The sequence below is a fragment of the Ambystoma mexicanum genome, chromosome 6p (genome assembly GCF_040938575.1).
Source record: "Ambystoma mexicanum isolate Mex_15411 chromosome 6p, UKY_AmexF1_1, whole genome shotgun sequence".
In the NCBI taxonomy this organism is placed as follows: domain Eukaryota; kingdom Metazoa; phylum Chordata; class Amphibia; order Caudata; family Ambystomatidae; genus Ambystoma; species Ambystoma mexicanum.
Genome location: NC_090935.1, coordinates 30,084,339 through 30,098,538, shown reverse-complemented (window position 1 = coordinate 30,098,538; position 14,200 = coordinate 30,084,339). Strand labels below are relative to the sequence as shown.

Below are 14,200 nucleotides of genomic sequence, written 5' to 3'. Positions count from 1 at the left end.
GGCTCCAGTCTGAGGATGGCAGGGAGGCCATTCCAGAGGGCGGCACCGGCGGAGGAGAGAGATCTACCCCCACTCTCTGCTTGGAGAAGTGTGTAGAATTGGGCCTTTGATCACTGTAAACAAAAGCAGGCCCACCCTTAAAGAGTACGTACATGCTTTGTCCATAAAGCAAGTTTATTGTACAAATGGCCGGGAGGGGTAATATTGACACCAAATAGTCAAGCTAATCTATTTCCCTGAACCACACAAAGAACACACATTTTATATAATTACCAACAGTAAAAACACTCCCAGAGGTTTTGTTACAGAGTCAACCCCCACACATGATTTGTTAAACCTATACAATGGGCTTCATTACGATAGTGGCGGTAAGGCAACAACGGCGCTGGTATTGCTACCGGCGTCGTTGTTGCCTTGCTGCCACATTACGAGTTCTGCTCTACCGCTGCTACCATCCTCCCCATTCCCATTGAGCCCTCTGGGGGCTCAAATGGGAATGGGGACGTACCGGCTCCGGGTCCTGCGAAAGGGGAATTAACAGGCCCGCCGAGGTCATTTCGCAGGACCCGGAGCTGGACCTGAGTTTGGAGGTAGCCATGCCCTTATTAAGGGCATGGCTACCTCCAAACTCGTAATGCGGCCCAATGTAACCATATTCCCTTTAGTTCCCACACTTCTTATTTGATACATTCATCTAAGCACCATCCTCTTTAACTTATGATTGCATGTTTCATATTTACACTACACCCCTATATGGGGCCTTTCCATATTTGGCCATAGTCTCATCTCCTACTTACACAGTTTTCACAACTTACAAACAATTTCAATTATCACAAGTTCCATCTGGTTAGAAACCTTTACCCCTACGTGTGAATCACACGGCTATTCTATGGAAATTCCATTGATGTGAAAGAAGAGGAGAGCAAACATATTTCCCTTTGATATATTGTTGCTGGTTTTATTGCACAAACATGTTGGTGTCCACATTTCATTCTAAACTATGTGACTTACCACTCCAGCCCGCATTGTTCCAACCCACATCTTGACAACTCTATTGAAAATCCATGATCTATCAGTGTTCCTTTTCCCACAAGCAGCCTGCATCAGGTTTAATTGTCCGGCCCTAACAAGTGACCGGAATCCTCCTGTGATTCAATAACAGACTCCTATATACTAACAGAGATTGCATCTCCCCTTCACAATGCACTTAGACCATAAAAAAGACCTGCCATAGACTGATCATGTGAAATTCATCGCAACTGATGCTGTCTTTCCCCAACCTTGTAAAACTAGTTTTTCAGTCACACAGAGTTCAATTGCCCAACCTGGGTTTTTAGCCAATGAGAGAATTATTGGGCAAAACAGATCTGTATATTCATACTTCCCAAAACCTATTACCATAGAGACCCCCATACATGTGTACCTACGCATGTATGTTCACGACTACTGCATCCCCTCACACGGATTTTCCCATTGAAAATCTCTTATCTCGCATGCACATGTAGAGCTCCCCGCTGCCTGATTGTAAAGTGCTATGTGGCATGACACACCTGTGTTGCGTTTATATTGTATCACCAGTTTTGACAGTTATCTTGCTGTGCATATTTAATTTGAAAATGGATCAACTAAAACACAAACCACACTAAAACTGACGCATATGTTATTCCTACTAGCTACAGTAGATTCATACTAAATTGCCACATTAAGTCAACATTGATGTTACCTCAGCCATCAGTTTGGTGCGCGCAATTCAAAATTCTCATTACCAGAGGGACTCTTATCACCCACCCCAACAAACATCTGACCTGCAGAGAGTTGGAGGTATCTGAGCTGAGGGCTCTTGTCATGATCACTGCTTCCAAGGAGCCAGGACCAGCCCAACGTCCTTGGAAGCAGGCCTCTAACCCTAATCCTAGGCACCAGCCGGTCCCCACTGGGACCTTTTCGACCTTGTCCTGGCGCCGGTGGCACCAGGCTCATCAAAACCATCGGTCCCGGCAATGGAAGCGCCGGGCTCATAATATGTGTGAAGATGCTTGGGTGGACTTACCTGCAGCAGACCATGCTGCTTACTTACCAGCCACTTAGAAGTCCTCTGTGAACAGGAACTACTTTCTTACCTGGGTGGGGCAAGCTCCACTCCCTGGATACAGCACTGGAACTCTTCTGGAACTGGAACTCTTTTCTTACCTAGGCGGGGCCGTGGAGGAAGACGCCTCATCACTCCAAGGCTATTTAAACCACACCCGATAGATGAAACGTGCTTCGCGTTATTCTGCATCTGCAGTAGAACGCTCACCGAGTCTGTTCCAGCCTTTCTTCTTTCGATCCTGAACCTGCAAGAATTATACTTACCATTCCTGTATCCAGTCAACAGCAGAACCTGCAAAGACAAGAAACAACAGGTTAGCTAGGCAACCTTTACACGCAGTGCTTACTCACCTGATCCATCGGCTCCGGCCGTTTCTTCACGCTGCACCTCCGCCTGCAAAGACCAAAGCATTGTTATTACTTACCGGCACGCCGTGAATTCCGGATTTCTTCATGCTGCATCGCCGCCTGTGAAGACAAAAGCATTGTTATTACTTACTGGCATTCCGCGGACTCCGGCGTTGCAACCCAACATCTGAAAGACAAAAGAAGAGATATTAGACAGGTATTTACTTACGCCCATCGCGCTCGTCGCAATAGAACGCCTGCAAATACTCCGGCGTCTCTTAAGCCCGAATTAAGCTGCAAGGGAAAAAGACAGTTAGAGCGCTTGCATTTACTTACGCATTTCCAGGCGCTTCACTCCATCTTCCATCTCAAGAGTCCTGCAAGACAAAAAGGGAAAAAGCATTATACAGAGTCCTGTTCAATATTAACGTGCCACGCACCTAAAGACTATAAAGACTAAAAAGGTGTCCGGAAACTCACCGCTCGTGCAGTTAACGACGGTAACGATCCTCTGAGTTCAAGAGGCCTATGTTTCACCAGTGAAGGAACTGGCAACGGCACCCTGCACCAGACGCAGATGGAGAGTCCAGCATTCACCTATCTAAGGTGAGCACGTTGACCTGGGGGCTCTACGGAGAAGCTAGGAAGAGAGAGAGAGAGAGAGGGACATTCAACAACCCAGACCATTAAACCCCATATTCTTTCACCTGCAGAAACATCACCCTTCGAGTTCGACACACAGTGCAAAGAGGTTCGACCCCAGAAGCCAATCGAGTCCTGCACATCACTTTTTGAGTCACAGACACCTTCCTGCCAAGACCAGCGCCTCCGTGGGAATCAGGTGAGCGTTACAGAACGCGAAGCCCACCGCAAAACTCCTACCCAGGCGCAATGGAAACCTCAGACACTGATCAATTAGCCCAGTTGCTCGGGGAATTAAGAGCAGAAGTACATGCAGCTCGTCAGGAAACAAACTCTCTAAGAAGAGAACTGATAATTTCCAAGGAGCGAACAGAGGACCTCGCTAGGCAGTTGCTACAAACGCAGGCAGGACACACACCTTTGCCCACTCCAGGAGGAAGTTATTCTTCTGCATCATCTTTAAATCCAGTGCAAATCAATCTACCCGGTAATGTGCCCTTGGCTCCGCCCGAACGCTTTTCTGGTGACCCAAAGAAATTTGCAGTGTTCATCAACCAGTGCCGCCTACACTTCTTATGTCGACGAGCTGCATTCCCAACAGACCAGACCAAGGTGGCTTTCGTGCTTTCTTATCTCAGTGGCAGCGCCGCAGATTGGTCGATCCCTTTAGTCACCCAGGATGATCCGGTTTTACATGATTTCCAGGCCTTCCAGTCCAGCATGGAGAAACTGTTCGCAAGACATGCACAAGGGCAGGCCTTGGACAATGAACTTCTTTCATTACGACAGGGTAATCAAGACCTCTTGACTTATATAGCCTCATTCAACAGACTTATAGTGGAAACTCAATGGCCCGAGGATAAGAGAATAACGCTTTTCTACAGAGGCCTGCGTGGAGAGCTCAAGGATGTGTTAGCTCAAGTTGTGAACCCTCCACAAGAATGCTCAGACTATATTGACTTAGTTGTCCAATTGGACCACAGATTACAGAACAGGAAGGCTGATCGTTCCAAATTTGATACCCGAGTGTTTTCTAAACCACAGACCTCTACTAGGAGAGCTGACACTGTGGAACCCATGCAAATAGGGGGCATGAAAGGACCTTTAACCCAGAAGGAGCGGGAAAGAAGAAGACAGCTGCAATTATGCCTCTATTGCGGAAACTCAGGGCACTATCTTCGAGACTGTCCAGTAAAACCAGCTAAGAAGGCTGTAGGAGCCGCAGATACCTGTACCACAGATTCTGAGCAGGGAAACGACCCCGCCGACAAGTGTAGAGGTCCTCTTGCCGAGCGTTAAGATCTGTCCCGTGACCTCGCATTTCGTGGTGCCCATGGTCCTCATTAGTCCTGAACGTCCGGATCGTTTGCATGCAATTGAAGCTTACATCGACAGCGGAGCAATCGGTAATTATGTGGACCGTGAAATGGTATCAAGGATGAATCTACCCCTTGTCCCTAAGGCAGTAAAAGACGTCATTACTACAGTGGATGGCACGGAGATAGCCTCCGGACCAGTAACGCACGCCACCCAAGAAGTGACGCTAGTGAGCCAAGATGGACACCGGGAGAAAATCGTGTTCGATGTGATCAAGGCCCCTCAGTTCCAGATCATTCTGGGAATCCCTTGGTTAGAGAAGCACAATCCTCAGATCGATTGGCGAGCAAAGACGGTTCAGTTTCCAGAATGTTTTACCACTTGTTATCCTCGGCCTGATGTTTCACTGGCGGCAATCTCTTCTGAGGAGGTTCCCAAATTACCTCCCGAATACCAGGAATTACAAGACGTCTTTCGGAAGGATCAAGCTAACACCCTGCCTCCTCATAGGTCTTAGGACTGTCAGATAGATCTGATACCCGGAACAACTCCTCCTTGCAGTAGGATTTATGCCCTCACTGAGCCAGAGAATCTTCACCTCAGACAATATCTGGACCAATACCTAGCTAACGGGTTTATCCGTCCTTCAAAATCTCCAGCTTCATCGGCTTTATTCTTCGTTCCGAAAAAGGAAGGAGACCTTAGGACTTGTATAGATTACCGCGCCCTGAATCAAATCACCGTTAAAAACAGATACCTGTTACCTTTGATCCCTGAACTCCTGGACCAAGTCAAAGACGCATGTATATATACAAAGTTGGATCTCAGAGGAGCCTACTACTTGGTACGAATAAAAGAGGGCGATGAATGGAAGACGGCCTTCCGCACCAAGTATGGGCTATTCGAATATCAAGTGATGCCCTTTGGACTTTGTAACGCACCTGCCGCTTTCCAGTATTTTATGAACAATGTCCTTAGAGAACTCATAGATGTGTGTGTTGTTGTCTACATTGATGACATCCTCGTCTATTCATCATCTGAAGAGGAACATCAGAGACACGTTAAAAAGGTTCTCGAGAGATTGCGTCAACATAACCTTTTTGCTAAGCTTGAAAAATGCGTTTTCAACGTAACTGAAGTTGAATTCCTGGGATTCATATTGTCACCTAACGGAGTCCATATGGATTCAAAGAAAGTCGATGCAATCATCAAGTGGCCATCACCAACCTCTGTAAAAGGAGTTCAAAGCATGTTAGGCTTCGCTAACTTTTACCGCAGATTCATTCCTGAATTCTCTCGGATAGTCCAGCCCATCACCGCTCTGTTAAAGAAGAACAAACGTTTTGAGTGGTCTTCTGAAGCAGAACAAGCTTTTCAGGACTTAAAAGCTAAATTAATTTCTGCACCTGTTCTAAAACATCCTCGCCCAGAACTCCCCTACATCGTGGAAACGGATGCTTCTAGTCTTGCTATGGGGGCAGTTTTATCACAAAGAGATCCGGTCACACACCAATTACATCCTGTAGCCTTTTGGTCCCGCAAATTCTCGGCTCCCGAGATCAACTATTCGATTACAGACAAGGAACTTTTAGCTATCAGATCGGCCTTTAAAGCCTGGCGGCATTATCTTTTGGGAGCCAGACACACAGTCACCGTAATGACTGATCACCGCAATTTACAATATCTGAAGACGGCCAAAGCTCAGTCTTCCAGACAGCTTCGCTGGGCTCTGTTTCTGGCTGAGTTTGACTTTATAATTACTTATCGACCAGGCAGTAAAAACGGAAAAGCAGATGCCCTCTCCCGGATGGGAGTAGATGAACATTTGACCAATCCAGAACCAATACCCATAATCCCAGAACAAAGGATTTTGGGTTTGGTCAGCGCTCAATCCTTTGAAGACATCAAGACCACAGTCAAATCACTCCTAACTCCGGCCGATTTGCAGGACTGGCAATTAAAGGGAAAAGAATTCTCAGTGGATCAAGACCTACCATATTTCCAAGGACGATTGTACTTGCCCTGTGAGAAAATACAAAAACAAGTAATCTCCTGTTATCACGACTCTCTAATGGAGGGTCACCCTGGCATTACCTAAACCATGGAAAAGATCAAAAGACATTTCTGGTGGCCATCATGGAAGAAGGATATTAGAGACTTTGTAATCTCCTGCGGTGTGTGTGCCCAGAATAAAAGTCAGAAGGAGAAACCAGCCGGCCTATTACACCCACTAGACATCCCTCCCTGTCCATGGCATACCCTGTCCATGGATTTCATCACGGACTTACCTCCATGCTCAGGGTATAATACCATTTTATTAGTCGTGGATCTATTCTCCAAGATGGCTCACTTCATTCCCCTGAAGGGCCTACCTTCAGCTTCAGTATTGGCCCGAGAATTCTTAGAAAACATCGTTCGGTTACACGGTTTTCCCTCGGTTTTAGTCTCCGATAGGGGAAGTCAATTCATCTCCCACTTTTGGCAAAGTTGCTGTCGTCTAGCCCAAATTGATGTAGGACTTTCAACCAGTCACCATCCCCAAACTGACGGACAAACCGAGAGGACAAATCAGACTCTAGAGCAATATCTACGTTGCATGCTCCAACAACCTGAAAACCCTTGGAAGGATATTCTTTGGATCGCTGAATACGCTTACAACAATTCGACTCATTCTGGAACCGGGAAGACTCCCTTCTTCCTATTATACGGACACCATCCTAGAACCTCTAACCTGGATCCTCCCCAAGAATTCGAAACACCTGCTGTGGATCACTTGCACTCGGAGATCACCCGTGCTTTTAAGGAAGCCACTGCCCATCTGCAAAGAGCTAAAGCTCAATTCAAAAAAGGAACAGATCGACACCGTAAAGAGGCCCCTCACTACGCAGTAGGAGATCAGGTCTGGTTATCCACTAAGCACCTGCCTCTAAAAGGACCCCGCACCTTCATCCCGAGATACCTTGGACCCTATCTCATCTCTACCATAGTTAATCCAGTGGCTGTCAAATTGGAATTACCTGCGCATATGAAAATACATCCAGTATTCCATGTCTCCTTATTAAAACCAGTACAACCAGAAACCCGATTGACTGAACTCCCAGAACCGGTTTTGGTAGATGGAGAACTTGAATTCGAAGTAAAGAACATCCTAGACTCCAAAATCTCCAAATCTAAGTTATATTATCTGGTTGATTGGAAAGGATACGGCCCCCAGGAAAGGTCTTGGGAACCCTCAGAATATGTCCACGCACCTCGTCTGGTCAAGAAATTCCATCTGAATCACCCCGACAAGCCAAAACCCCCGGAGAAGACACGCTTAGGAGGGGCCTTGAGGGGGGGTGCTGTCATGATCACTGCTTCCAAGGAGCCAGGACCAGCCCAACGTCCTTGGAAGCAGGCCCCTAACCCTAATCCTAGGCACCAGCCGGTCCCCACTGGGACCTTTTGGACCTTGTCCTGGCGCCGGTGACACCAGGCTCATCAAAACCATCGGTCCCGGCACTGGAAGCGCCGGGCTCATAATATGTGTGAAGATGCTTGGGTGGACTTACTTGCAGCAGACCATGCTGCTTACTTACCAGCCACTTAGAAGTCCTCTGTGAACAGGAACTACTTTCTTACCTGGGTGGGGCAAGCTCCACTCCCTCGATACAGCACTGGAACTCTTCTGGAACTGGAACTCTTTTCTTACCTAGGCGGGGCCGTGGAGGAAGACGCCTCATCACTCCAAGGCTATTTGAACCACACCCGATAGATGAAAATTGCTTCGCGTTATTCTGCATCTGCAGCCGAACGCTCACGGAGTCTGTTCCAGCCTTTCTTCTTTCGATCCTGAACCTGCAAGAATTATACTTACCATTCCTGTATCCAGTCAACAGCAGCACCTGCAAAGACAAGAAACAACAGGTTAGCAAGGCAACCTTTACACGCAGTGCTTACTCACCTGATCCATCGGCTGCGGCCGTTTCTTCACGCTGCGCCTCCGCCTGCAAAGACCAAAGCATTGTTATTACTTACCGGCACGCCGTGAATTCCGGATTTCTTCATGCTGCATCGCCGCCTGTGAAGACAAAAGCATTGTTATTACTTACTGGCATTCCGCGGACTCCGGCGCTGCAACCAGAGACATTAGACAGGTATTTACTTACGCCCATCGCGCTCGTTGCAATAGAACGCCTGCAAATACTCCGGCGTCTCTTCAGCACGAATTAAGCTGCAAGGGAAAAACACAGTTAGAGCGCTTGCATTTACTTACGCATTTCCAGGCGCTTCACTCCATCTTCCATCTCAAGAGTCCTGCAAGACAAAAAGGGAAAAAGCATTATACAGAGTCCTGTTCAATATTAACGTGCCACGCACCTAAAGACTATAAAGACTAAAAAGGTGTCCGGAAACTCACCGCTCGTGCAGTTAACGACGGTAACGATCCTCTGAGTTCAAGAGGCCTATGTTTCACCAGTGAAGGAACTGGCAACGGCACCCTGCACCAGACGCAGATGGAGAGTCCAGCATTCACCTATCTAAGGTGAGCACGTTGACCTGGGGGCTCTACGGAGAAGCTAGGAAGAGAGAGAGAGAGAGAGAGAGAGAGAGAGAGAGAGAGAGAGAGAGAGAGGGACATTCAACAACCCAGACCATTAAACCCCATATTCTTTCACCTGCAGAAACCTCACCCTTCGAGTTCGACATACAGTGCGAAGAGGTTCGACCCCAGAAGCCAATCGAGTCCTGCACATCACTTTTTGAGTCACAGACACCTTCCTGCCAAGACCAGCGCCTCCGTGGGAATCAGGTGAGCGTTACAGCTCTGGAAGGAAGGTATTTAGGTAGAGAGAGTTGGATATAGTGAGGACCACAGCCCAGAAAGCCTTGTGAATGATGTAGAGGGTCTTGAACTTGATCCTTGCAGCCACCGGGAGCCAGTAGAGAGATTTCAGAGCTGGAGAGATGCAGTCCATGGGCTTGAGGCCCAGGATAAGTCTTGCAGTCCTGTTCTGGATTAGTTGAAGAGAGCAAAGATTAGAGTTAGGAAGGTTCAGAAAGAGGCTGTTGCAGTAGTCCAGCCTGGAGAGAACCAGAGCTCTGTATGCAGTGAGCTTCTGGCGGAAGGTGTGGAAAGGTAGAATACCTCTGAGGAGGTGCAGCTGGAAGTGTGCCTTTTTGGCAAGGTCCGTGATGTGAGGAGAGAATGAGAGAGTGAAGTCGAAGATGACACCAAGGTTTTTTGCTTCACACGTGGGTGAGGGTTGAGGGCCTAAGGAGGGCAGCCAGAGAGAGAGAGGAAGCAGGAGTCCCAATGAGAAGAATCTCTGCCTTACTGGAATTAAGGCAGAGACCATTGGAGGCGCACCATCCCAGCATAGCAGATAGGCAGTCAGGAATGAGTGAGGAAAGAGAGGAGGCTGAGGGTAGCCTGAAAAGAGCTGTGTGCCATCCGCATAACACTGAAAGTTAGAGGGGAAAGTGGAAATCTGGTGGGCCAAAGGGGCCAGATATACATTGACACCACACTCACAGTCAGTCAAAATATATCTCTATGCTACCGCACACATGTATTCTGTAACAAGTATTTTCTTTAAAACCATGTAAATGCCAAAAACTGTATGTAAATACAGTAGGCCTTTTTAATACACTATGGCTTTTTTCCCCAATAACCCAATGATTACTCACATAATACAACAACAGTGTAACACACAGTGATATTTTACCAAACATAGTACATACAATGTACTATTAATAAAGGTCAAAAAGGTAAATCTCTATGTAAAATGGTATGAAATTAAAGGTTTTAAACTATCTGGTTTAACAAATTATACCGTTTTTCTTCACAGAAAAAACCCCCAGAGATACCAGCTTTATTTCCATAAGAACTACCCTCAATTCTACTACAATCATAAATACCATATACATTTCAATTATATCATCCCACCATATTACAAATGCGGTATAATCCCTCTACAGTACCAGTAATTACTATACATATATTCAGTCAGTCAACGTGTTTATTTGGATCACAACAAATCCATCAAACACATATAAAATACAATAATACAATACATGATGACTTAATATTACTGCTCACAATTGCTTCTAAAACCCAATTCCCCAAAGTTAAAACCGATCAAAACACAGTATTCAATGAAAAATGGTAAAATCACATAAGGTACAAAAAAGACATAAAACCAATACAAATTTCATCTGTAGCTACTTAACAAATCATCTCATTTAACATCAGAGAATAATTAATAAAAGGGGGTGAAAACCCTCAAAATACATCCAATACAATTGGGGCAGTACTTCATCAAATTATTCAGGAAATAGCCTATTTTTCAGTGCAATTACATGAACAACCCCTTTCTTCAATACATGGCTCTTCTCAGAAAGGTTAGTAGTGCCCATGCTGTCAAAACAGAATCTGCTGTCAGGATATAGATAACCGCTGGCCTATAGGTACGGATATTGGCTGAGCTAAGCACCGGCAGTATGGTAGATCATCTAATGTTGTTATAGGCAGGACAGAACACCACAAGATGGACCATGCACTCTCTAGCAACACCACATGCTGGGCAATCCGCCTCGGTGTGATACCCACTCCATTTTGCTGTAGTTCCCCTCAGCTGCAGATGTCAAATCTCACACGAGTGAGCAGCCAGTGGTCTCTCGTAGTAGAACCCCAGATTAAATAGGGCTGGATCTCTTCCACCCAGCTGATCACTGCATGCACTCTATCTGAAATAGTTGCAAAGTCGATGAAATCTCTTTTCCTCTAAGACTTTTCTCGCAAACAACCTTCATAGGATCTCATTAGGCTTTTGGTCAACAGGTTCACTGGTGGTAAGAGTGCCCAAATATTTCCACTGGACAGTGCTCCCTCAATATAGGAGAGCCACGGGATTTCCCTTCAATTGTCCTTGACCATTAGGGACTTAATGATAAAATGGCATAGAGATGCATACTCGTTTACCCAAAGTCTGATCTAAAACATTATTGGGGCCAATGCCCACTGGTCCTCCCACAATTGCAATCCCAGTTCCCTATGAATAGAGATACATGGAGCCACTCCAGGAAGTCCTAATAGCCTTCTCAAAAATGTATTCTCTTTCACCTGAATCTCAGTAGCTGTCTGGAAGCTCCAGAGTGGTGCTCTATACAGGGTGACTGCTTTCATCTGGGCAGAGTAGATTTTTAGGACAACATCCAAGGGTCTGCTCCTTACAGCGGGACAGAAATCGAGAGATCCCTCCCACTTGTTGACTGAACTTGACTAAACTTGCCAGATTGTCACTTAATATGCGCCATACCCGTAACTGACTCTGAGAATCTGACCCCCAAATTAGTCAATTATATATTATTATTATGTGTGTGTGTGAACAGTGGGCAGATTCTTGGGGTCATGGCACACACATTCTATCCCTCACACCCAATGTTCCATCATCTCTTATAAGTCACATCACAACACATGTCCTCTCCTTCTGTAAACATCCCGTGTTTTCGGCATCGCAATTCTATTCTTATTCCAAACTTGTCCTGCTCTAAAGACTCCTTGACCACTGAAACCCCTAACATGCCACAGCATACCTTGCATGAGACCCATCCACAGGAGAAGTGCAAACCAATGAAAGACTCTTCGACCACTGCATCCCCTGACATGCCACATTTTCTGATTTCTGAATTCTGAAGGGTACTATATAAGGAGATGTAAGTAGTATCCTTGACTGTTGGCTGCAAATGCTAAGAAGAAAATGAGGACACAAAAGAAGACTTTTATTTAGCCCCAAGCTATCCCGAATCCATGGTTATAAACCCTGCAACAGAAAGACATTAAAGGACACCCCTGCCTTGCCTGGTTCATGCATCAAGCTATTACCTTCCATTGCCTGAGCTCCTGCTGCAAGCTCCCGGCAGTTCCAGACATCGGGTCTGATTGATGCATGCTGTGTAAGGCCTGCGCCAATGCATAGACAGCGGTGTAGACTTTGAAGGAATATCGAAAGTTGATGACATCGTACATGTAGGTGCCAACACTTCTCATGGTCTCGTTTCCAGAGCAAAACTCTAGATTAGACATGTATATGCTCTGTGAATTATTTCTACTTTTCAATTTACAATGAAACCATTTCTGCCATAAAAGTTCCAGAGCGTCATGTTCTAGAAACATTGAGGGATTGACGTCATAGAGGAAGTCCTGAAAGCCGAGAATATCCCCTTTCTGGATAGAAAAGGACAGCGTCCCATTGAATATGTACACATTACTCTCATTTATAACTTCTTCTTCAAACGGTGTATTCCCATAAATGATCCATGTTTTATGAGGAATGTCTTCCAGTAATGCATTCAAGAAAAATGATAACAATGCTGTCCTGGTACCATATAGAATAATGACCTGAGCTGAGAATTTCCGGATAGATTTAGTGATCTGGGAAAGCTTCCTGTGTGAAGAAAGCGTATCAGGTAACATAATGGAGAACTCAACGCAACCTCCGCTCTGGTCGACCGCATTCTGTAGTCCACGCAGTCCTCGCTCCCCGCTTTCATCGCCAGAAGTCACAATCCCAACCCAAGTCCATCTAAAATGCTTCAACAGCTGAGTGATTACTGAAAACAGCGAGTACTCACTTGGCACCATCCGATAAAAGGAAGGAAATCTCATTTCGTCACTAAAGATAGAATATTGGGCCCCAAAGCTGATCTGAAATGAAGAGAGATTAAAATGAGTGATCTGGTGAAATCATCCAAAATACCCATAAATAAACATTGTTATGTTATGTTGACTTTTACCATGCACTGTTACCACCACTGGGGCAGTCTCCAGATGCTTACATGGCTCTGCAAGAAAGAAGGTGGGGTGTGTTAGTGAGAGAAGAGTGATAGGATACATCCAAAACAAGGAGAAACTGGTGTCTGTGTGTGTTGGCTAGGAGATGGGTGGGGTTTGTTAGTGAGGGAAGAGTGATAGGATACGTCCAGAACCAGGAGAAACTGGTGTCTGTGTGTGTTGGCTTGCAGATGGGTGGGTAGTGAAGGAAGACTGATAGGATATGTCCTGAACCAGGAGAAACTGGTGTTTGTGTGTGCTGGCTTGCAGATGGATTGATTGCATGCACTGTGTGTGTGCTGGCTTGCAGATGGATTGATTGCATTCACTGTGTGTGTGTTGGCTTGCAGATGGATTGATTCCATGCACTGTGTGTGTGTGTTGGCTTGCAGATGGATTGATTCCATGCACTGTGTGTGCTGGTTGGCAGATGGATTGATTGCATGAACTGTGTGTGTGCTGGTTTGCAGATGGATTGATTGCATGCACTGTGTGTGTGTTGGCTTGCAGGTGGATTGATTGCATGTACTGTGTGTGTGTTGGCTTGCAGGTGGATTGATTGCATGCACTGACTTGTTGTATCCTTAAGTGTGAGGCCCAGTGCCTGGGTTGTTTGTCGTATGTGACTGTGTGTTATGTTGCTGTATGTTTGTGTGTTTCATGTGTAGTTTGGCCAGTAGTTTCTTTGTGCACATTGACTTCTTGTATCCGTAGGGGTACGGTCTAGTGCCTGGGATCATTTGTTGTATGCAAATGTTGGTCATGTTGGTGTGTGTTTGTGTGTAGTTTGGTCAGCCCGTAGGGCATGTATACTACTTGGGTGGTGTGTTGGATGGGAGCAGAAGCAGGGTGCTTAGTACATTGGCTGCTTTCAAAGTTCTTTCAAGTGTGTCTGCAGAGCTCATCCAGCTGCAACTGAATGGTGTAATTAAATTTTCAAATGCAATACACTGGCCAGCCTTCATGTTCAACCCACTAGACACTACC

At 46.0% G+C, this 14,200-nt stretch overlaps 1 protein-coding gene across 1 annotated transcript in view; it reads right to left on the bottom strand.

Annotated features, from left to right (window-relative positions):
• Window positions 1-14,200, bottom strand: part of LOC138510646 (vomeronasal type-2 receptor 26-like) — a 219,407-nt gene that overhangs the window by 146,366 nt on the left and 58,841 nt on the right. The window contains exon 3 of the mRNA XM_069626434.1: window positions 12,266-13,087. Coding sequence (XP_069482535.1) covers window positions 12,266-13,087 — 822 coding nt within the window. The remainder of the gene's footprint in view (window positions 1-12,265; window positions 13,088-14,200) is intronic.